The sequence below is a fragment of the Myxocyprinus asiaticus genome, chromosome 21 (genome assembly GCF_019703515.2).
Source record: "Myxocyprinus asiaticus isolate MX2 ecotype Aquarium Trade chromosome 21, UBuf_Myxa_2, whole genome shotgun sequence".
Classification (NCBI taxonomy): Eukaryota; Metazoa; Chordata; class Actinopteri; order Cypriniformes; family Catostomidae; genus Myxocyprinus; species Myxocyprinus asiaticus.
Window position 1 is genome coordinate 44,009,619 of NC_059364.1, and position 25,083 is coordinate 44,034,701.

General features: G+C 37.5%; 1 protein-coding gene across 2 annotated transcripts; it reads right to left on the reverse strand.

Annotated features, from left to right (window-relative positions):
• Window positions 1-148: 148 nt before the first annotated feature.
• LOC127411729 (E3 SUMO-protein ligase ZNF451-like) lies at window positions 149-19,630 on the reverse strand. 2 transcript variants are annotated; one of them, XM_051647440.1, is made up of 13 exons: window positions 19,588-19,630; window positions 19,245-19,308; window positions 19,001-19,084; window positions 16,540-16,653; window positions 16,346-16,457; window positions 16,089-16,236; window positions 15,881-16,010; window positions 8,956-9,115; window positions 8,435-8,582; window positions 3,574-5,060; window positions 2,668-2,760; window positions 870-947; window positions 149-313 (listed from the first exon to the last, which is right to left on the reverse strand). In XM_051647440.1, exons 2-13 carry the CDS (start codon window positions 19,278-19,280, stop codon window positions 273-275), a joined length of 2,631 nt encoding a protein of 876 aa, XP_051503400.1. In that variant the 5' UTR covers window positions 19,281-19,308; window positions 19,588-19,630; the 3' UTR covers window positions 149-272. The 2 variants fall into 2 exon arrangements, with proteins under 2 accessions (XP_051503400.1, XP_051503399.1); XM_051647439.1 differs by lacking the exon at window positions 19,588-19,630 and adding an exon at window positions 19,396-19,564.
• Between the last annotated feature and the right edge of the window lie 5,453 nt (window positions 19,631-25,083).

Sequence of the window (25,083 nt, forward strand, 5' to 3'; positions counted from 1 at the left end):
TACACTGCTCACAGCCTTCAGACATGAGTGGACGAGTTCACCTCTGGGATTTCAAAGGAGGGTGGGATTTTTATGGCCAAGATAACACAGAAAAGACAATAACCAGACCACAATGAGATTGCTCAGTTAGGAACAGGCAAAGAGTCCTATTAATTCATTTCCTTTATTGAAACTTGGAACACAGAAAAAAAAATAAAAATAAACGTTTAATGATGACAGTGCATGGACAACATGAAAAACGAGAGCCGTTCCGAACAGTTTGTCTTTTCCAATCAAAATTCATGTAGGCTTCTTTCCAAGGCCTCTTCCATTTCTGCAAAATGAGAAATTTGTATGAGGGAAATTACATTTTCGAATTATTTTGCACATGCACACAATGCATAAAAAAAAATGTCTTGCATATTCTGAAAATGGGTTCTTCATTTCTAAGTTTTGATTTAGAAAACTTATTGTCAGTAGATTTTAGGTCTTACTGCCAGTGATTGCTCATACTAATGTAATGATATTATGTTAGCAACAGAATTCTACTTGACAAATTGAGTATCTGTGCGGTTACACCCAAACCACAGCACCATGTGTGTGCTCATAAGGCCCGCCTAAAATCCCAGATTATTTCTTTATCTATTACAAAAAAACAAAAAACAAAAATCACACTGTGGGCCTGGTTTCATAAGAATTAAACATACCCACAATGAAAAAAATTCTTCATGCATGCAAAGCTGGCAAAAATAAACATCTGATTAATGATTACACAGTGCACTCTCAATGAACTTTGACGTACACAGAGAAATAGGAGATATTTTCAGTGGAAGGGTAAGTATGAGTATTATAAAATGAGTAAAGATGATGACCACTTTATTATGACCCACCAATGTCCAACTCGGTTGACTTCCTGGCCTCCTCTGCACTCAAGGCCAAAGCAACTTTCATGTTCTGATCAAATGTATCTAAGGAAAAACAAATATACAGGTGCATCTCAATAAATTAGAATGTCGTGGAAAAGTTCATTTATTTCAGTAATTCAACTCAAATTGTGAAACTCGTGTATTAAATAAATTCAATGCACACAGATTGAAGTAGTTTAAGTCTTTGGTTCTTTTAATTGTGATGATTTTGGCTCACATTTAACAAAAACCCACCAATTCACTATCTCAAAAAATTAGAATACATCATAAGACCAATTAAAAAAAACATTTTTTGTGAATTGTTGGCCTTCTGGAAAGTATGTTCATTTACTGTATATGTATTCAATACTTGGTAGGGGCTCCTTTTGCTTTAATTACTGCCTCAATTCGGCGTGGCATGGAGGTGATCAGTTTGTGGCACTGCTGAGGTGGTATAGAAGCCCAGGTTTCTTTGACAGTGACCTTCAGCTCATCTGCATTTTTTGGTCTCTTGTTTCTCATTTTCCTCTTGACAATACCCCATAGATTCTCTATGGGGTTCAGGTCTGGTGAGTTTGCTGGCCAGTCAAGCACACCAACACCATGGTCATTTAACCAACTTTTGGTGCTTTTGGCAGTGTGGGCAGGTGCCAAATCCTGCTGGAAAATGAAACCAGCATCTTTAAAAAGCTGGTCAGCAGAAGGAAGCATGAAGTGCTCCAAAATTCCTTGGTAAACGGGTGCAGTGACTTTGGTTTTCAAAAAACACAATGGACCAACACCAGCAGATGACATTGCACCTCAAATCATCACAGACTGTGGAAACTTAACACTGAACTTCAAGCAACTTGGGCTATGAGCTTCTCCACCCTTCCTCCAGACTCTAGGACCTTGGTTTCCAAATGAAATACAAAACTTGCTCTCATCTGAAAAGAGGACTTTGGAACACTTGGTAACAGTCCAGTTCTTCTTCTCCTTAGCCCAGGTAAGACGCCTCTGACGTTGTCTGTGGTTCAGGAGTGGCTTAACAAGAGGAATACGACAACTGTAGCCAAATTCCTTGACATGTCTGTGTGTGGTGGCTCTTGATGCCTTGACCCCAGCCTCAGTCCATTCCTTGTGAAGTTCACCCAAATTCTTGAATCGATTTTGCTTGACAATCATAAGGCTGCAGTTCTCTTGCTTGGTTGCATCTTTTTCTTCCACACTTTTTCCTTCCACTCAACTTTCTGTTAACATGCTTGGATACAGCACTCTGTGAACAGCCAGCTTCTTTGGCAATGAATGTTTGTGGCTTACCCTCCTTGTGAAGGGTGTCAATGATTGTCTTCTGGACAACTGTCAGATCAGCAGTCTTCCCCATGATTGTGTAGCCTAGTGAACCAAACTGAGAGACCATTTTGAAGGCTCAGGAAACCTTTGCAGGTGTTTTGAGTTGATTAGCTGATTGGCATGTCATCATATTCTAATTTTTTGAGATAGTGAATTGGTGGGTTTTTGTTAAATGTGAGCCAAAATCATCACAATTAAAAGAACCAAAGACTTAAACTACTTCAGTCTGTGTGCATTGAATTTATTTAATACACGAGTTTCACAATTTGAGTTGAATTACCGAAATAAATGAACTTTTCCACGACATTCTACTTTATTGAGATGCACCTGTATACACAGGTGAAACCTTTATATACATCTTTTCCATGTATATTATTAATGTGCAGTTCTAAGATGAAAAAGTACAAAAGTAAAGGTAAAAAGAGGGCTAAAAACTGATGTGTTAACCTACCATTATCTTCGAAATCCTGAGAAACTGACACTTCTTTTTTGACATCAAGAACACTTGAGTCAATCACACTTTTGACATCCTGAAATTCCTTCACTGTAAAAAAACAAAAACAGGTCGTTTTTTATTGCTTCGCTTCAAGACCATTTAATTGTCATTTAATAAATAGTTCATCCCAAAAATAACATTCTGTCATCATTTACTCCCCCTCATGTGGTTCCAAACCTACATGACATTTTTTTCTTCTTCCATGGAACACAAAAGAAGGTGTTTTGATAAATGCTGAAGCTGCTTTTTTCCATGCAATGAACACAGAGTGACCAGGGGCTGTCAAGCTCCATAAATGACAGACAGCACCATGAAAATCTCATAAAAGTAGTCCAAACACAAACTACAGCAAGGGAACATATAACTTATTCAGAGCGAATGCAAACTATTGCGAGTGAACGCAAAAAATATTTTCAAGGAACACAAACTATGGTATGGAAATGCAAAACTTTTTGTGAGGGAACGTTAACTATCGTGAGTGAAAAACTATTGCGAGGGAACGCAAAAATATTTGCGAGGGAATGCAAACTACTGCAAGTGAAAAAAAAAATACTGCAAGTGAACGAAAAAAATATTTTAAGGGAATATAAAACATGAGGGAATACAAAACTTATTCAGAGCGAACGCAAACTGTTAAGAGTGAACGCAAAACGTGAGGGAATGGAAACTATTGAGAGGGAACGCAAAATGTATTGTGAAGGACAAAACTTTTTGTGAGGGAATGCAAAACGTGTTGCGAGGGAACAAAACGTGAGGGACTGCAAACTACTGCAAATGAACTGTAAACTATTTGTTTAAGTTAAAAATAAAAAACAAGCCATTAACTTGATATGAATTCAGACACTAAATGGAAAACCTCACCATTACTCTCTGGGAAGATCTCCTCTGCATTTAGTATGTTGGCGGTGGGGGTTGGTTTCTTGCATGCATTGCTGGGTTGGGAACAAACACAAGGCTCTAACTGACAGTGCAGCTTATGGTAGTGTGAATGGAAACTGGGTACATCTTTGTGGCTCTCAGAGCATATACTGCAGAGAACATCAAAAGTCTTCCCGTTGCCTTGGGTCATGTGTTTAATGAGGACATGAGTCTTCATCTCAGCAAAGCAGGATGTCTTTTTGTCACACTGGCGACAGACGTAGTTGCATTTATTGTCGTTGGCCAACTCTTTCATGCACTTTGTGAAAATGGGCTTCCTTTCCTCTCTAGATTTCTCATAGCCCATGCAAGGACAGAGTTGGGGAGAGCTTGCTCTCACCGTTGGACTCTCAACTGCGCTTTCTGCAGCTATCTGGGAATTATTCTCCACTGCTTCCAAGCGGTAGTAATCTTGGCTGTGTAGACTGTTGTAGTGCTCCTGAAATTCATTCTCAGTGTCGTACAGTATGCTGTCACACAGACCACAGAAGTAGCAGAGCACTATGTCGCCACCATGCTCATTGGCGCAATGACGACGCAAAGTGGAATCTTTGAAGAACTTTTGTGGACAGTGTCCACAGGCAAACCTCTGGAAACTGTGGCTGTTTAAATCGTTGCAGTGATTGCGCACCGCTGTCTCAGAGTCAAAGAGGTCTTCGCACATTCGACAAAGCCAAGACTCGACCTTTGGACTATTGGGTGGCCTTGTCATTTCACTTTTAGGACTGGTGGACGGTTTGGAGGACATACTAGACGAGACACTGTCCTCTCTTTCTTGGTAGTAGGTGTGTCCTCTATGGCTCACACCAATATGCGACATGATATCTTCCATTCTTGGCATGTCCACCTTGCATTTCCTACAATGGAAAAGGAAGTTGGACAAGTGAGCACCACCATGGAACCTGCTCATGTGCAAACGAGCAATGGATGATTCGCCCATTAACTTGCCGCAGACCGCACATTTGTGAAAGATCTGATTGGCAGCTTGGAGGTGCTTGCTTGCTTGATCCTCCTCCGTGAAACGTAGACCACACTCGCAGAACCAAGCAAGGGTTAAAATTATATTCGGCTTGTCATGGGGATCTAAACTGGTCAGTCTTCGTCGCTTAGATGAAGGCTCATCGGAATTTTTGTGTGGGGGCGAGGAGCTGCAGAACAACGCCTTGTTTAAATGTTTGGAAAGATGATTGGCTGTACCCTTCTGAGCATTGCGGATTTCATTATAGTTGCTGTAGTGCAGAAGGGCTTGATCCAAACTTGTGAACCTCTCCACCTCGTGTTTCCTGTGCTCACTGTGCTCCTCCATCTGAGCCAGGCTGAGAAAGAGTTTGGGGCATGAGGAGCACTGACCCACAACCGCCATCTTCCTCATGAGGTGAGCCACGCTCTGATCAGCAGTGGCAATAGCACAGCCATGTCTGCAATGCACACTTGGAAACAACAAGAGTTGTTAGAGCACAACAAAAACTGGATCTCAATGCTGCATGTTAAAGATGCACAAAGTTACTTTTCCCCACTGAAAAGAAAAAGGTTTTAACGCTAAAGAAATGAATAGTACTTTGTTTAAAATGAAGCTATGTTTGGAATGGTATACTAGAGTACTGCTTACTGCCAGTGTTAATCTCATTCTGATGAAAAAATCAGCCAAACGGGAAAATGTATCGCCCGATACCGATAATTAAAGTCAGAATATCGGTCAATTTATTGGCCTCAGCGATATATCAGTCAACCACTACTCTGTAGGTCCTAACAATGCAACTGAATGGTGATCAGGCCTTTTAAGCTCCAATTTAAATCAACAGGGTCCAAAACTTTAAAGCTCCAAAAAGCACATAAAGTCAGCATAAAAGTAATCCATAAGACTCCACTGGTTTTAATCCATGTTTTCTGAAGCGGTCCAATCGGTTTTGGGTGGGAATAGACCAAAATATAACTCTTTTTCACTGTAAATCTTGACATCAGCAGTCTCCTTGGTGATCATGATTTCAAGCTTGATTACACTTACTAGCTCCTTCTAGCTCTCTGCGCATACCTCAAGCACTAGGAAGTGTAATCGAGTTTGATCGTGCCTAAAGACTGCAATTGCAAAATGTACAGTAAAAAATGAGTTAAATTTTGGTGTGTTTTTACCCCAAATCGACTGGATCACTTCAGAAGTTGACTTGTTCTTGCTGACTTGCATTGTATGGACCTAAAGAGCTGAGGTATTCTAAAAATCTTTATTTGTATTCTGTAAAGAAAGTAAGTCATACACATCTGGAATGGTATGAGCGTGAGTAAATAATGAGAGAAATGTAATTTTTGGGTGAATTATTCCTTTAAGGGTTAATTCCCTCACACATTTTATATGTGAGGTTAATCAGCTATATCCACATAAACATAAATGCAATATTACAACTTATATCTGCACAGACAACAAATAAAATGAACTTGAACAAAATTACACACTGCGCAACTTGTCAGAATGCGCAACTTGCGTTGTGAATAAGCCGTTTCCTTGAAAATGCACTATACACAGCACAATATCCTAAGCCGTCTAAAATGTGAGGAATTCACAATAGAGTAACTTCTAAAAAGTAGTCAATTCTTCAGTATATTCATTATATGCTATTATTTTGGGAGCTGAAGGACAGTTATTTCATGTTTTTTACTCTTACATAATGAACATATTATTCTTTAATAGGTTTGATACACGTTTAACTAATAGTAAGTAGTTTACACATTTTTCAAAATATTTGAATATTTGGTCTGTTACAGTTTGATACATACACTGCCCGGCCAAAAAAAAAAGTTGCATACTCTAATATTTCGTTGGACAGCCTTTAGCTTTGGTTACGGCATGCATTCGTCGTGGCATTGTTTCGATAACCTTATGCAACGTCACAACATTTATTTCCATCTAGAGTTGAATTAATTTTTGGCTGAGATCTTGTATTGATGACAGGGGAATCGAACCACTCCTTAAAGTCTTCTCCAGCACATCCCAAAGACTTTCAATGAGGTTAAGGTCAGGACTCTGTGCTGGCTAATTAATGTGTGAAAATGATTCCTCATGTTCCCTGAACCACTCTTTCACAATCTGAGCAGGATAAATCTTGGCATTGTCGTCCTGGAATATGCCCGTGCCGTCAGGGAAGAAAAAATCCATTGATGGGATAACCTGGTCATTCAGTACAGTCAGGTAGTCAGCTGACTTCATTTTATTGCTGCCTAACGTTGCTGAGTCTACACCTGACCAACTGAAGCAACCCCAGATCATAACACTGCCTCCAGAGGCTTGTACAGTGGGCACTATGCATGACGGGTGCATCGCTTCATGCACTTCCCTTCTTACCCTGACGCGCCCATCACTTTGGAACAGGGTTCATCTGGACTCATCAGACCACATGACCTTTTTCTTTTGCTCCACAGTCCAATCTTTATGCTGCCTAGCAAATTGAAGTTGTTTTTTCCAATTAGCCTCACTAACAAGTGGCTTTCTTGTGGCCACACTGTGGCTGTTAAGTCCCAATCCTGTAAGTTCTCATCTTGTTGTGCGTGTGGAAATGCTCTTACTTTCACTATTAAACATAGCTGTGAGTTCTACTGTCGATTTTTTTTATGATGTGACTTCAAGTGTTTTAGTGATCTCTGATCACGATCATTCAAGATTTTTTTCCGACCACATTTCTTCGGCAAAGCTGACGGTTCACCACTATCCTTCCAGGTTTTAATAATGCGTTGGACAGTTCTTAATCTTAACCCAATTCCAGTGATTTCAGCAATCTCCTTAGTTGTTTTCTTTGCTTGATGCAGGCCAGAATCATTTGAATCTTTTCCACGATCACGGGATAGGTCTTCCGACATGCTTGTATAAGAAATGAGAAGCTACACACTGCATCAGTTAGAGTTAAAAGAATTGTTGCCAGCTGAAACATATTAATCACTGCGATAATGATCCAAACGGTGACTTTTTTTGGCCAGGAAGTATATATTATTTTCTTCATTTTGCACATTATTGTCAATTAAAATATTTTATTTATGTTGAGTCAAATTATATGGCATTTACGTCAAAGTAAAATTTACTACAGTTAATATGACATGATGAAAAGGACATAAAAAATGAAAGGGTGTTTACATAAAAAAAAATTGAGAGTTAACTGCTTTCTGTCCAGTATATACTGTACTATGCCCTGCTGTATCAAATGCTAGTATGCTTCAATGTTGTCACCATGACCTTGGACACTAAATTGCGTGTTTAATTCAGTGTGTTGCATCCAGTTATGATCTCAGAATTAAATAGTTATTTTGCATTTTTTACATCCAATTTTGTGTAAAAATATAAATCTCTTTTAATATTGCTTGCAGCACTGGAAATGGAAGGTGAAGTAGAGCCCATTGCATTGTTGAATAAAGTACCTAGCACAGAGTTCTCAGATGTATAATTTTGCAAATGAAGCAGGTCATCCACCTATACGAATACAGATAACTTGTACTGTATATATATTGTACTTCAGAAATAGTAAGAGTAGTCTGGTATTATGCAATTCCAAACATAACATAAGATTCAAGTCATTTCAGTGGCCAAGTAAATGCTGTTTTGTTCTACACTGGTGGGTCACCCACATGACCAACCGAATACTTAAGTCAGTGAGACACTTTAGGTTTCATGTGAATAGGGTATTTCTACAGTGTAACTATCAGACAGCGAAAAAAAAGATTTTTTGCACTTCTAACAAGCAAATACATCCATCATCTCTGATAGAATGATATTGAGATGAAAGAAAATAAAGCCTAAATCCAGGAAACACCAATAGAAACTTACTTGAAGTGTGCTCTTGCCTCCATATGTGAAGTAAGCACCTTAGAGCAAACTGTGCATTTGACATTGAAAGCAATATCCACACAGAGCGCAATTAAGCGGTTCTTTGCATACCGTGGAACTGGTATAGGCAAGGCTGAGGATTTTGCCTCTGGAAACCAAAAGTAAAAACAGAAGATTTTTGCAAGTCGAAATTAGTTTTGTGGGGAATCAACATCATGCCACAAATTCTGTCAATTGAGCATGAACATTCCTTTAAATAACATTCTTCCTTGTACTCACGTGGTTAAAATAAATAAAGCATGTCTTAATTATTTAACTAACTAGATTTCTACCATACTTTACCTCTTGCATTAAATATTCAAAATACAGATCAAATACATAAATATTGAGAGAAATATCAACTGTAGTCAAAAGGCTTTAAATTATATTTTTAGCTGTATCGCCCCAACCTTACTGTAACACAAGCAAGCAGGAGTCTAAAGATGACATTGTGCAGTTTTGTAGTGTATCGCAGTACACACCAGATAGAGAGATGGACTGAGTGAAGTGGTTTTTGGCTGACATGTGCTGAAGGCATGCATCCCTGATGTTGAAGAGGAAGTAGCAGGCAGGACATGCAAAGCATGCGATCAGTTGATAGCTCTGAGAACTGTGGTGGCCGTTAGCATCAGAGGAGGACACCTATATGACATCAAGCACAACTTAATCATTTCCTGTAATATGAGAGCAAAGATATGTAAACATTTAAATTACTGTCTCACCACAAAATGATAAAACAAATAACTTACAGATTTTTTATTTCTTGGTTTTAAAATGTGCTACAGTAGCATCTCATTCAGGTATTTTAAGGGATCTTATAATGACGAATCAAATTTGATCTTTTGAGATATTGTACTTTGAAAACACACTTTAACACTTCCTCCCCATTCCAAAATGACCCCTTTTTCTCTTCTGATCCGATACCAGTGTTGTTTTTATTTTAGAACATCTTTACATTATTGTGTGGATCTAATTGGGTGTGCTCTTTCATATGTAAAGAAACACAAACCTCTAACTACACATTATTTCAATAGAAATGTATAGATTATTAAGAAACACTTTATTATTAACTAGTCACCAAAATAAAATAACAGTAATTCCAGTCCAAGTCTTCAATAGAAAAGAAGGCAGTTTTCTTGGCAAAATTTTTTCAACTTGTGCCTGGAATTCAGATAAACTTTTTGTTCAATTTAGTTATAAGATAATAATTCACTTTTAATTAGTTAGAAATAGTTCAACTTAAATATTGTTATAATTTGTGAACAAATAATAATTATAAATCAATTATTATTATTATTGACTTTTAGAATTGTAAATAAAACAGTAATATACTGTCTTTCAGTCATGCACCTTTAACTTAAAAAACATAAATAAATAAATAAAAAAGCGCATTTTCAGTAGTAAAATTTCACAATGATATTTCATTCACTCCTCAGCCTTTTATTTTGACATTGTGAACTCTCCGGGAAGTCCTGTAAGTGTCTGTATGTAGGCTACAGTTCTCTTCTTATTCAAATTCTGGTAAAATGCACCTCCGGTGCCGTTCGAAATGCATATTATAAGTGAACCGAACTACTGAGCATCTACATCTGAGATGTTGTTCATGAGTAGCGCTCAAATATTGCGCACCGCTGTGAAGGCTAAAAATAGCTGCGAGTTCGTCACCAGCCTACGCGTGCTTATGTGTATGTGTGTGTGTCAAAAGAGCACCGTCATTCACTACTGGCACTGCGCATGCGTACTATATTTACTTATTAAACACAGCCTTTTCGATTCAGTGCGATCGCATGTCTTCAAGTGGCTTTGAATAAAATGCACAAGTCATATGAACTACTTTAATAGTGTTTTATGTCATTTTTGGAGCTTGACAGTAACGAGCATGACTAACACACAGTATCGGATTTGGATCGGGATCATCAGTCTGATACCCGCTCCGTCTAAAAACATCAGTATCGGAGCCGATACCGATACAGGTATCGGAATGGTGCATCCCTAATTTAAACTAAGCTGCAAAAACGGCTTGTTTAAAAATTTCATGAAATGGTGCCTATTCAGTGTTCAGAAACTTTGTCCACCCAGTCATAGTCAGGTAATAAGCAGGAAGTAGAATAGAATTATTTGTTAACACCAGAAGAACTAACGGAAGTAAAAGGCGTAGAAAGTTAGTCAAATCTTATGCTGTGTGTAGCACCTGCTGCTCTGCATATGCTTTTAGAAAAATCCTAACATTCAAAAAAAGACGGCTGAAATTTATTTTTAACAAGATACCTAATCATTATAGTCTGATCTTTAACCGTTTACCTGTCACAGTGTAAACAGACTTTGCAGAGAGGCTGTAATTGAATAATGGGGCAGGTAAAAACAACATTAACTCAACAGCAAACCCACTGTCGCAAGCTTTCACACAAAACATTTAATTGTGTGCAGGATATGAATTATAGATAATTCAATTAAATTTTCACTAGTTAAAATGCTAGTTATTGATATCAGCAATGGAATTATTACTAGTGAACATGATCAGTAATTTAAAAAAAATAAAAATGTACAAGTAAAAACATTAATTCTTCATATAAAAAGTTACGTCACTACTCATTTTCAATAGGGATGCTCCAATCAGGATTTTTACAGCCGATACCGATCCCAATAATTCCACCTTTTATCAGGATCTCTGTCATAACTGGCTGTATGTAAACTTTCTGCACACTGTCACTATTAATGGAATTTTCCTCTTTGCCAAAAACAGATTAAAAAGTTTAAAAGGCTTATTAAAAAAAAATAATAATAATAATAATAAAAAAGACTTTAAATCAAGTATAGGCTATCAAAATATTCTCTATATTAAGAGTTCATTTTTCACTAGTTGCTGCTTGAAGTTTATGAAGGGAACACACACTCTCTCATGAGGAAGAGATGAAAGGAAAGTGGAGAAAGAGCACATGTTTCTGGACTCTACAGGTGCTACTATTGTTAATGTTGTTTATTCGGGAGATATTTAATAGAGATGTTTAAATTACACCACATCTTGTAACTCACATTATTATTACTGAGATGCCTATGCACGACCGAGACTGAAAAGCTGCCACCATGAATAATAATAAGGACCGTTTCACAGCTCGTGCTGTTTTCCCTTTGGCTTGTCGCGTGTGAAACGTCACATTAACAGTACAGTACACAAACTTTTCATATTGGCCATACCTCTCCCACTGTATCATTCTTAACTGCTGAATCAAGTTTGTTGTCTTACAACACTATGTCAGTATTCCACACACTCTGTGATGTCATGACTGTGCTGCCTACGCCCGTTTCACATCGCAAGTGTGATCGGCGCGTGAGCAGAGTGTATTTTTTTCGGAGTCCATAATAACAGATTCGAGCATTCACATCAGAAGGGTCAGCAGCACACCACACCGGGTTACAGATCACACCGTTTACACTGCAAGCGTGAGTCGCGAGACGACTCATCCCAGAAGCGTCCCAGACACGGCAGTGGGCATATAGTTTCGGTGTTCTGCTCTGGGTGCAGTACAACACTAAAATAATCAGGAGATTATAGAAAAGACAAAAAAGCAAATCAAATGATTCAAGCCGAACCTATAATACACTACAATTTATATGTCTGCATGCAAGTAAACTCAATAAAATATATAAAGAATTAATAAACTGCCAGACCTTTTGCCATTCTGTGTATATAGGTGTACAGTTTAGACACAACATTAACCAATCACAACCAAGTGTGCTGATAAAGATGAAGTGCACATGACTGCCCGCTGTTGTCCTTGAACAGCAATAACCTCAGCTTATTACGACTTTATTAAAGAATAACGACATGAGCAAACGGCTTACGCGAAGGGCCAAATTACTGATCACTGATCGAATCATAGGATGTGAATATCGGCTGATACTGATCGGCTGATCAATCAGAGCATCCCTAATTTTCAATTACAAAAATAGAATTTTAAATAGTAAAAAACATAACTATTGATATCTGTAACTGCATTTTCAATAGTAGAATTTCACAATGATATGTCACTTCCTCTGCAGTTACAAATATCTATAAATTAATTCTTATTAGTTGAAATTCCAAATACACATACCAGCAGTGTACTTCTTACTTATAAAAATGTTAATTTTCTATATCAATAATTACATTTGCACTGGTAAAAACAGTTAATTCTTGATATAAAAAACTAATGACATAACTCGATGACAATACTCGTTTTTTTTACACTGGCAGCCAAAGGTTTGGAATAATGTTCAGATTTTGCTCTTATGGAAAGAAATTGGTACTTCTGTTCACCAAAGCGGCATTCAGCTGATCACAATGTATAGTCAGGACATTAATAACATGAAAAATTACGATTACAATTTGAATAAAATGTTTAGAACTTCTTAAACTACTTCAAAGTGTTCTCATCAAAAAATCCTCCACGTGCAGCAATGACAGCTTTGCAGATCCTTGGCATTCTAGCTGTCAGTTTGTCCAGATACTCAGGTGACATTTCACCCCACACTTCCTGTAGCACTTGCCATAGATGTGGCTGTCTTGTCGGGCACTTCTCAAACACCTTACAGTCTAGCTGATCCCACAAAAGCTCAATGGGGTTAAGATCCAGAACACTCTTTTCCAATTATCTGTTGTCCAATGTCTGTGTTTCTTTGCCCACTCTAACCTTTTCTTTTTGTTTTCCTGTTTCAAAAGTGGCATTTTCTTTGCAATTCTTCCCATAAGGCCTGCACCCCTGAGTCTTCTCTTTACTGTTGTACATGAAACTGGTGTTGAGCAGGTAGAATTCAATGAAGCTGTCAGCTGAGGACATGTGAGGCATCTATTTCTCAAACTAGAGACTCTGATGTACTTATCCTCTTGTTTAGTTGTACATCTGGCCTTCCACATCTCTTTCTGTCCTTGTTAGAGCCAGTTGTCCTTTGTCTTTGAAGACTGTAGTGTACACCTTTGTATGAAATCTTCAGTTTTTTGGCAATTTCAAGCATTGTATAGCCTTCATTCCTCAAAACAATGATTGACTGATGAATTTCTAGAGAAAGCTGTTTCTTTTTTGCCATTTTTGATCTAATATTGACCTTAAGATGTGCCAGTCTATTGCATACTGTGGCAATTCAAAAACAAACACAAAGACAATGTTAAGCTTCATTTAACGATCTAAATATCTTTCAGCTGTGTTTGATATAATGGCAAGTGATTTTCTAGTACCAAATGATCAATTTAGCATGATTACTCAAGGATAAGGTGTTGGAGTGATGGCTGCTGTCTAGATTTGATCAAAAATGACTTTTTTCAAATAGTGATGGTGCTGTTTTTTTACACAGTAATGTCCTGACTATACTTTATGATCAGCTGAATGCCATTTTGGTGAATTATAGTACCAATTTCCTTCCGAAACCTTTGGCCGCCAATGTATATAAATAAAAGGAATTTCAACTAATAAAAACTGTAATTCTTTATATCTATAACTGCAATTTCTTTAGAATTTCACAATGATCCGTCATTCACATACAATGAAAGCAAATGAATGCCATTTTGTATCTTACAGAAAAGCAAGCTGAATTGGACTAATTGAAAACAAAGATTCTATTAACAGCGCTTGCATTTTTTGGGGGCTAAAATTTAATATGGTTGTATATTAAGCAGTGAATATTTAAACTGGAAAAAAAATCAAATTTTCTTCAGTACAAAAATTCTGCAATAAATATTCATCTTTCCAAATTCAGTTCCAAAATATTCAGATTTTTACATTTTCATCTTTATTATTTGACATGTAATATTTGGTTAATTATATTTCGCTTTGCAAATTTGCTTCTAAAATTTCAATGGTTCAAATTTGGTTTGAAATTCAACTTTGTACATCCTGGCATTGCAGGAAAAGCAGTAGAGTGCACAATCTTCACTTGCTGCTACTAGATGGTGCAGTTCGGTGTTGATGAAGGACCAAGAGCAACAGGGAGAGGTCATCACTAAATACACCTTTATCACAGTCTGTCATCACATTCGGTTCTGATTAGTAGCATTATCAAAGTTCCACCAGCATTGTAGTCAATGGATGGTAGTCAGTTTTTATAAATCAATTAAACTAAGTTCGTTAAAATTGTTAAAGTCATTTTAAACAGTTTCTTCAATGTTTCAGCTGTAAAGCAACTGTTTCTTGCTTTAATTAATTAAAAGCACTATTCTAACTAATCAAAAATACATGGTTTAATCATCTTAAAAGCTGAGTGCAAAAGGTTGAGTGCAAAGACTAAGGAAGCATTCACTGGCGACCAAATGTATATACCAATATAAATGGCAGTCTGAGTTTCAATTTGTTGGTTCTCATCTGATTCTTTTTTTTTATCCCCTTTTCTCCCAATTTGGAATGCCCAATTCCCAATACTTAGAAGGTCCTCGTGGTGGCGTGGTTACTCACCTCAATCCGGGTGGTGGAGGACAAGTCTGAGTTGCCTCTGCTTCTGAGTCAATCCGCGCATCTAATCACGTGGAGACTCACAGCATGTGGAGGCTCATGCTACTCTCCGCGATCAACGCACAACTTACCACGCACCCATTAAGAACGAGAACCCCTAATCCCAACCACGAGGAGGTTACCCCATAAGACTCTACCCTCCCTAGCAACCAGGCCAATTTGGTTGCTTAGGAGACCTGGCTGGAGTCACTCAGCACACCACGGATTTGAACTCGCGACTCCAGGGGTGATAGTCAGCGTCAATACTCACTAAGCTAACCAGGCCCCCAGTTCTCATCTGATTTGAATTCATGTAATGAAATAAATATGTAAAAACATTAACATATAATTATTTTGTCTAAAGATGTAGTTTATTATTCTTATTTATTTCTAATAAATATCTTCCCTCCCTCTTCATTTACACTATTAACCCATTTTCTCTCATCTTTTGTTTTGTCAAATCTCCATAATGCTTAAAGTGATTAGTTAAATTACTTTTCTTCTGCCTGTTGTTTTTGCCTCCATCTTCCCCGTGCTTTTCAGGTCAGTTGTCGTGGTGTTGGCAGAGGAAGCTGTTAGGTGCATGGTGCGTGTTCAGTGTTATCAATAATAACAGGGGGGCCTGGTTGATATAACTTGCATGACCACGCTGTGTGTCTACACTTGATAAAACACAAATATCATCCAGAAACAAAATACCTTTTTTAATGTATTTAATGCATGTAATGTATATGACATATTACAATGCCCAAAAATCACTTAAGTGATCCTGTCAGCCATATGCATTCAATAAGAATTGTGATGTTATTTTGTAGGTTTATGTCTTTGTCTATCTTTGTCTTCATCAATATGTTTCTATTGAATTGTGTATTGCAAAAAAAAACAACAACAAAAAAACCTTCAAAATCAATCAAAAGATAAAAGCTGAAAATATTTAGAAAATGACAACCTTAGAATCCCGGTGATCTCTCCACGACTCTTCGGAGCTAAAGTGGAGCCCACAGGCCAAGCAGGCATAGACAGAAGAAGAGGGGGTGCCTTTCAAGGTGATTGTGGGGTCACATGGTGAATGATCAAACCTGTAAATAAAAAGTTCAAGTAAGTCAAATGGACCTGAAACATTTTCTGAGGAATCTTGGGACTGGTAGTACACACACCTTTTCAGGTGGCCCTCAAGCAAAAGAGCGTTGTCATACACTCGGCCACAGTTGATGACCGGGCAGGTTTGGGGAGAAAACCTAACTGGAGCAGGAGCCGATCTGCGTCTCCAGTTTGAGCTGGAGTTAACAGCACCCGGCTGTAATCCTGAGCATGGAAAACCAAACAAACTGAACTATGATGTCAAGCGGCTCCACAACAAAAGCTGCAGTGTGAAAGCACCCCTATATATACAGCTAATAGGAGCATTACCAACCTGGCATTTTTAGCCAAATAGCCACACATCGCTTGGCATCGTCACTGTCACTATTAATATTGCTGATTGATAGTTCACGGCGCCCATGTGCTTGCTGTGAAATCATCTTCTCCTACAAAACAAAACACAAATATAGATGTAAGCGATGGGCAACAACTATATGTTTTTTTCAATTACATTGAGAAGGGGCAAACCTTAAAAGCTTTGCATTTATTAGCTCTCTCCTGTTTCTCCACAGCAACCTGGCGTGCCAGTCTGTCCAGCGTCGACACAGCATGGGCTCTCTGCCTGTCAACCTGTTCCTCAATCTGACCATTGCATTTAAAGCACAAGAGGGATATTAATCAACTCAAGTTCTGCCATCATTTACTCACCCTCATGTCGTTCCAAACCTGTAATACTACGGATGCAACAATATTAATCTTTTGGGCCGATACCGATTTTAACAAAAACTACAGGCTGATACCCATCTTTTGCCACTTACTCATCTTGTTTTGTCATCAGATCACTGTTTTGCCAAGGAATATAGCTTTAGAAATGTACAAAGACGTACAAAAGCTACTTTATTGATCTAAAAATAAATAATTTCCATTGAAATTGGATTGGATCTGTTGAACACATGACAGGCCAAAACTGTATGAAAGATAAATACATGGGCCTGGGTAGCTCAGCGAGTATTGACGCTGACTACCACCCCTGGAGTCGCAAGTCAGGCTTCCTAAGCAACCAATTGGCCCGGTTGCTAGGGAGGGTAGAGTCACATGGGGTAACCTCCTCGTGGTCACTATAATGTGGTTCTCGCTCTCGGTGGTGCGTGTTGTCAGTTGTGTGAGGATGCTGCGGAGAATAGCGTGAGCCTCCACACGTGCTATGTCTCTGCGGTAACGCGCTCAACAAGCCACATGATAAAATGCGCGGATTGACGGTCTCAGACGCAGAGGCAACTGAGATTTGTCCTCTGTCACCCGGATTGAGGTGAATCACTACGCCACCACGAGGACTTAGAGCGCACTGGGAATTGGGCATTCCAAATTGGGGAAAATAAATAAATTATATATATATATATAAATATATATATATATATATATATATATATATATATATATATATATAAAAGATTAATAAAAAAAAACAAAAAAAACATGATGATTAATGTGGGGGAAAAAGGTCATGTTGCATTTCTAAAACATTTATTATGTTTACTTTATATTACATTTACTTTTTATTTTATTTATTTTAAATTGTAAACTTGCAATAAACAAAAATGTAATAAATGTATGGAATTAATTACAAATAAACTATCATTTTTCATATCACTGTTCATGCTTATAAGTGATATCCTGTTGGTTTCAATCTGGTCAGTAACAGACCTCTAAATATCGGTGTCTGATACATCGGTGCATCCCTATGTACAGTGTTGGGTGTAATCTAATAATGTAATTAATTATTTTTTAGTCAAATGTGGTGTGGTATTAAATTTTTAATTCTTGTAGTCAGATTAGTCAGACTTTAAAATAAAGGTGCACTAAGTAATTTTTCTCTCATTAAAAAAAGTTTAACTCATAAAGACGTGAATTGTAATTTTGCAATATATGTAGGAAATCATGACCACTCACATTAAAATGAAGATTCCAGTCATATCAGTAACCTTATAAAAGCTGTTTTATTCTAGATGGAGAGGGTCCGCACATGGGGGCTGCCATGTTAGAATCACATGACCAGCCGAATACTACTCACTTAATCTCAGTAACCATCCTGTTAATTGACACTTTCACTTATTGATTAAAGTAATCATGACTGACTGTGAATATTACATTTCTACAATGTCATCTGAAACTGAAAACTGTTGATTTTAAATTATGCTGCATCCAAGCCGCTAGGTGTCAGTATAAGTCTAGGATGACACAAACAAAAAAAGTTGAGCGCATCCTTTGGGTTACACATACTTCTAAAATATTATTTGTGTATAATACATTTAAAACATTAATGCAAATGTTAATATGAATGCATGTTTGTGTTTCTGTGACAGTTGAAGAGTGTGCGACAACGAACAAGGTGGAAATATAGACATAATTTTGAATTCGTTGGGCAGAAAAATAGTAAGAAGAGTTATAGAAAGTAACTTAAAAGTAATTAGTAAAGTGATTAACTTTTGATGAAGGAATCAGTAAAGTACTCTGATTGTAATTTTTAGTGGATTACTTTTCTGAATAACTTACCCAACACTGCCCTTGTGTGACCTCTTTCTTATTTGGAACACAACAGATTTCGCAAAATGTCCAAGCTGCTCTTTTTCATGCAAGGAAGTGGATGGTGATTTATACTGACAAGCTCCACAAAAGGACAAAAAAAGTATTATAAAGTATTAAAAGGCAGATTGAAATTACACATATTATAAAGGCAGTTGATGCGACTGTGGCATATATTCCAAGTATTCTGAAGCACGAAATACCTTTGTGTGAAGAACAAACCGGAAGACAAAACTTTACATATGTGTTACACAAGCGCAAATGTGATTTGTGTACAAATAACCATCAATACTTTGGAACAACATGAGGGTGAATTAATGATGACAGTAGTATTTGTTATTTTGGGAGAATTACCCCTTCAACCTTAGTCTTTTCTATATTCTAGAGAGGATGTAAAGATACTCACAGTGTCTGCAGTAATCGTGTCACCTTCATCTTCAGCGTCACTCAGCAGGTCTATACATTCCAACACTGGTCTGAGAGGATCATCCTAAAACAACATCATTTAAGGTGAAGCGTTCAGTTGTCTTCTATTATACAGGCTCAATCCAGTTCCCATGTGTGAAGACCTACATCCAAAAACCTGTGCTAATAACTCAGATGAAGAAGACATTACTTCATAAGTGGCTGTGACATGAAGGGACACTTACAGATACAAACTCCACATCTTCAATGACAGCAGACATTAGGATTTCTGTCCTCTATGGAGCATCACTAGGAATAAAAAGAAACCCATATGAAATGCGTTGTCAGTGTTACATCCATTAATGTTATTATAACTAGCTGCATATAGGCCTCAACTTTCACAGTAACAGTTGTCTGGAGGAGATCATATGAGGCTATGATGCCTGCAAACTGCTTGCACGAAAATGTCAACAACTAGCCGACAGGAAGAGTAGAGGCAATCTCACCAAATAACAGTTACAAACAACACATTATCAAGATAATATTACAATTACTAATGCTGATTTAGCAGAGTTAACAAAACATTACCACGTGAAGCGAGCGTCAATGTACAAATAACCGCTCAAACTACAAGACGAGATGTCGTCAAAATAAAAGTCCTCCATCACCTCCATTTTTTTTTTTTTTTTTTTTTTTTGTATTTGTCAGGAGACTACAACCAGATCGTTATTTAAATATAAATTAAATAACGTACACTATGGAGAAGAAAAAACACCAAATATAATAATACTAATTTGAGATATCATAAGCACATTACAAATACTATTTTAAAAGAAATATATGGATATGTTCGATTTTGTTATAGGCTTTTGGTTAGGGTACAACACAGGTTGTGCTCAAGGTCCCCTGGGGTAAACAGCACTTTTGATTTGATTTTCTCTCACAAAAGAAAAAACAAAATGTTTAATAGCAACAAAATCTACTACAGAACTTTTCTAAACACCCGCTTGTAACTATACACTGAAAAAATATCCTGATTTTCGGGGTCATCTCATACCTATCTAAAGTTTGATTTTGAGGTCATTTGATCTAACATTTAATCCTTTGCATTTACGTAGCTACTGAAAATCCCTGAAATCATCACATTTATTTTGAGTAAAAATACTTCTTTTCAGTTTTGTTCAAGGTAATTACATTTTAAAAGTTTGAAAAAATTGTCAAATATATGAAAGGATAGTATTTGGGGTAAAAAGCCCACCGTTGCAGGGGCTAAAGCCCCCTATAAAACACAGTTTTTCTTAAGGTGGGTGAATAGATTTGTTCTGAAAAATGTTTAAAGTGGGCTCACATTGACTCACATCCAATCACAATTGAGATTAATTTGTTTATAGAATACTTGAGATTTTATGAATTGACAAAAATTGTGCACCTTTTTTTTTTTTTAATGGCTATTTTGAATAAGCATTATCTTAGTTTGTCACTCAAAAAAAGCATCTTGTTGCCTGAAAAGTATTTGAATAAGTTGACTGATTTTGCCCAATAACTGTGGCCCCTATATTTACACGATATCACTATAACCAAAATGACATTTGGCAAGTTACAGTGAAAGAAATAGTCATCCGACGTTCCATAATTGGTTTTGAAAGATGCACATCCCTGTTATTTCTAATTAGAAAATATCCTTTTTGGCACAACACGACATGACGTGACATCAGTTTAGGGTGTAATTCAAAATATTCGTAAATCCTAACTTTAGAGATTTATTGCTAAATTTAAAATGCCAGTCATGATAACTGGTATAGCCCAACAATCAAACATAGTTTTAAACAACAATTAGGCCAACTTTTTCTATCTTTTCTTTTTTATCCCCTTTTCTTCCCAGTTTGGCATGCCCAATTCCCACTACTTAGTAGGTCCTTGTGGTGTCGGAGGACAAGTCTGAGTTGCCTCTGCTTCTGAGACAGTCAATCCGCGCATCTTATCATGTGACTCGTTGTACATGACACCGCAGAGACTCACAGCATGTGGAGGCTCATGCTACTCTCCACGATCCATGCACAACTCACCACTCGCCCCATTGAGAGCGAGAACCACTAATCACAACCATGAGGAAGTTACCCCAAGTGACTTTACCCTCCCTAGCAACCAGGCCAATTTGGTTGCTTAGGAGACCTAGCTGGAGTCACTCAGCACACCCTGGATTCGAACTCGCAACTCCAGTGTTGGTAGTCAGAGTCAGTACTCACTGAGCTACCCAGACCCCCACATAGGTCATCTTTTTCTTACATTTTAAAATGTTTTTATCTTACATATTTAATGGATCACCTTTGTCAATTTAGAATACAATGAGAATGAGCTTCATTGTTTAAAAAAAGCATGTTTACATGAAACACTTGCTATGGGCTGAGTGTGATACCATTCCTTTCCCAAAGTGATTTACTTTTGTATTTGTTCTATTAAATATGTCAAATGCAAAATACAAAATATGTGAATGATCTACAGATTTTAATAAATGTATTAGTCAATAAAAGACTTAACTCCAGTTAAGTAAAAGTAACCGATTGCTTTGTTCAATCACCTGCCCTGCAAGAAAATAAACAAAAATGAAGTCACTAAATAATGAATTATGTCATTAAAGTTAAAAATGTCTGAAGATATCCTCAATCAGACAATGTGCGCAGCTTTCTGAAGCTTTATGAAACAGCCCAAACAGGGCAGGATTACCGGCAATCACACATGGGGCACTAGCCCCGGGTCCCACACACACCCCAACGCTGGTTTCATGTATGTGGAGTCCAATATGGGATGGAGGGCCCAATAAGTTCAAACCACACCTCTTTATGGACATGATTGTGTGTTAATAGCGTGCGTTTGTTATTTGGTATCTGTGCCCCAGGTCCCCATGGTCCTATGATCCAGTGCTGAGCCCACACACACCAAACCCAATTTCAAATCAATAGGCTAAATAAAAGACTAGAAGAAAATGAACACGAAAAGTAACTGAAGACTGTTCAATCACCTGCCTTTTGAAGAATACATAATAATGGTAGATATGAAGCTACTAAAACTGAGAACTGCCTATATCTTCGAATGTCTGTTGAAGAGGTGCAGTCAAATCTGAGCCCTTTAAAGATCCTCCTCGCCGCAGCTTTGCTGAGCTCAGATGCTGATGATGCCAGTGCATGGGCTTTAAAAACAGGGGCTCCTGCTGAGTCATGGCTTGTTGTGGTGGTACATCACTGAAGTACACGCACCATGCGACACAAGTGAGGCATTCCAGCATGAAATAGCCTTTCTTTTTTAATATTTACATGCGAAGAGGATCCGAATGTGTAGGAGTGGCTGCCCTACATCGCAATGATTGCTGCGGCTTTTTTGGTCTTATTGAGACCCTTAAGTATTCAATGCGTATTACTACTGTTATTGCTTTTGATAGGAACTGTCGCCACTATTCTGTTTCTCTCTTGCGTGCAACGAAAGCTCCACAATGAGAAAATCCCCATAAAATCCGTGTTTACGAGGCGTTCGCGGAGCCGTGGTGAGTAACGCAGACGCGTCGCATATGTTTATCTATACATGTCAGTGCTGTAACGTGCATGCTGAACAGTATTTGTTAGATATCATTTAATATGTCGCAGCTTCTTGTGGGTTAAAATGACGGTTATCAAAGCAGCAGAGTGCGTTTGCTCTCATTGTGTGCTTAATAAAGCGTTCTTCATTTCAAGACCAGACAAAGTTATTTCAAGAGCATCTGTAAGACGCAATACAACTGACTGCATGTGGGGGTTGTTTCATTCATTCCCATTTGTTCTAGAAGCTGGTCTCCGGACTCATCATTTTCGCTCTGAGGTAATTCTCTTTCTCTTGCTCATAGAAAGTAGCGAACATCGTTCTGAATAAATAAATACATGTTGTGCGTTGTTTTGATAGTTGTCTAGTTACTTTCATCTCGGATAAGACACAGCTCCCTAAGCGCTGAAGGAAATACGCATTGCGCATGTGTGATCAGGGCCGTAGCTAGTGGGGTGAAAGCTGGTAACAATACTAGAGGCCCGCATGTCCAGGGGGGCCCCACATCAAATTCTAAACTGTACTTTCTAATAGGAAAGGGACCCAGAGCAATACAAATGTAGGGGTCCATGAATGCCTTGCTACAGCCCTGTGTGTGACTAATAAATCATTCTGAAAATATAAATATTAACAGTGTTGGGTAAATTACTCTAAAAAAGTAATTCATTACTAACTACTGATTACTTCCTCTACAGTGTAATTAGAGTACTTTACTAATTACTCTGTCTGAAAAGTAACTGCATTACTTATTACTTTCTAAAACCCTTATCATCCTTGGCCAGATCAAAAATACAAGGACAGACATGACACTGTTCTATTAATTCTTTCAAATAAATCATATAAAATCAAATCAATTTTTCATGAACTGGCCAAAGAATTTAAGAGGGCAGCGTTAAATGAGAAAATATACATTTAAAGATTAAACGTTAAATTTCGATTTTAAATTCACTATTGTTTTATATAGTCTATACAGAATTTAACGCAATTACATCAGAAGTAGCTGTAATTAAATTACTGACGAATTAAGAGTAATCCCTTTACTTTTTTCAATGAAAAAGTAATTTAATTACCGTAATTACTTAATAATGCATTACACCCAACACTGATTATTACACGTTATCACAAAGTAAATTTCCAAGAAACAGAAATACAGAGGAATGGGAAACCTGACATTTTAAAAATGTACAAAAATATGTCGCTTATTTCACGTTTTCATTGTTTCTGCTGCGATATTATGGTCATCGTTTGACAGGTGTGTCGTCACAGTCCACGTCATGCGAGGAGGAGCACACGTGCGCGTGTTTCTGAAGAGAAGCTCATCGAGATCCCGGAGAGCGAGCCGGACTCGAGGAAACGCAGAGTGAAGAAAAGAGTCCAGCCGGAGTTTTACCACAGTGTGCAGGTCACGCCAACTCGCAAACCAGTACGTATACCCTGAGTCTGACTAATAAACTCTATTCCTTACATACAAGCACAGACCAATAAATCAGAGATGCAACATTTCCTTACATAACCTCAAATCTAATTTCATGATGAAATTGCCTGTATTTACTTTCACTCATTTGATTAAATATTTTAGTCAAACATTTGAATGCATGTCACTACTTAGCCTATTGTTGGCCTACATGATTCATCTGTGCACCTTATTCAAAAGAAGGAAAACTGTTTATCTTCATAATCTTTCATAAAATATCTATCCCCACTTCTGAAACCAATTTATCTTGGCTGATTTCATCAAGCCCTCTTGCTTTTCATCCCCTCCCTACCAACCACCTGTCATATATAGAGACCCCCTTTTCACAATCTGTTCAATTCCCGAAGGATAAAATCAAGTTCTGCCCTACATATTTTCTCATTAAATATCCCATTTTACTCGGAAATACATCCATATGGAAGTAATTCATGCTGACTACAAATATCCACAAATAGTTACCCACAAATTGTAGTTTAAAATAATTGTTGTCTTGAACAAACAAGTAAACAAAACATCACATCATTGCACAGTGTAGATGCATCTGATAATTCAAACTGCAGTTACAATATCTTAAAGGAATATTTGGGCTCAATCGACAGAATTTGTGGCATAATGTTGATTACCACAAAATATATTTTAACTCATCTCTACATTCTTTAAAAAAAGCAAAAATCGAGGTTACATTGAGGCAGTGTTGGGGAAGCTACTTTGAAACTGTAGTTTGACAAGCTACAAGCTACTCATAATTTAAAGTAGTTAAAGGTGCTGTAGGCGATTTTTTTCATGGAAAAGTATGCAAAAAATGTTCTTACTCCCTTAAAGATATGAGTGAAATAAGTGTCACGAGATATCTCACCGTTCTCTGTGACAGCAATAGACTTTGTAAACAGCAAACAAAACTGTGTCCTCGGATATCGATGCTTTTCACCTGTCAATCATTTTGCCCATTCTCATAGTGTTGTATTTGAAGCAGATCATTGAGGCTATGATTCATAATATTTGTCAATTGAGGGCGCTATTGTGCCACTGTTGAATTTGAC

Bases quoted from the DNA above. Each gene is read 5' to 3' on its own strand.
- LOC127411729 (XM_051647440.1), bottom strand. From the start codon at position 19,280: ATGTCTGCTGTCATTGAAGATGTGGAGTTTGTATCT. The intron at 16,237-16,345 runs GTTGGTAATGCT...TTCCATGCTCAG, and splicing joins TATTTGGCTAAAAATGCCAG to GATTACAGCCGGGTGCTGTT. The intron at 948-2,667 runs GTAGGTTAACAC...GTTTTTCCTTAG, and splicing joins TCAGGATTTCGAAGATAATG to ATACATTTGATCAGAACATG.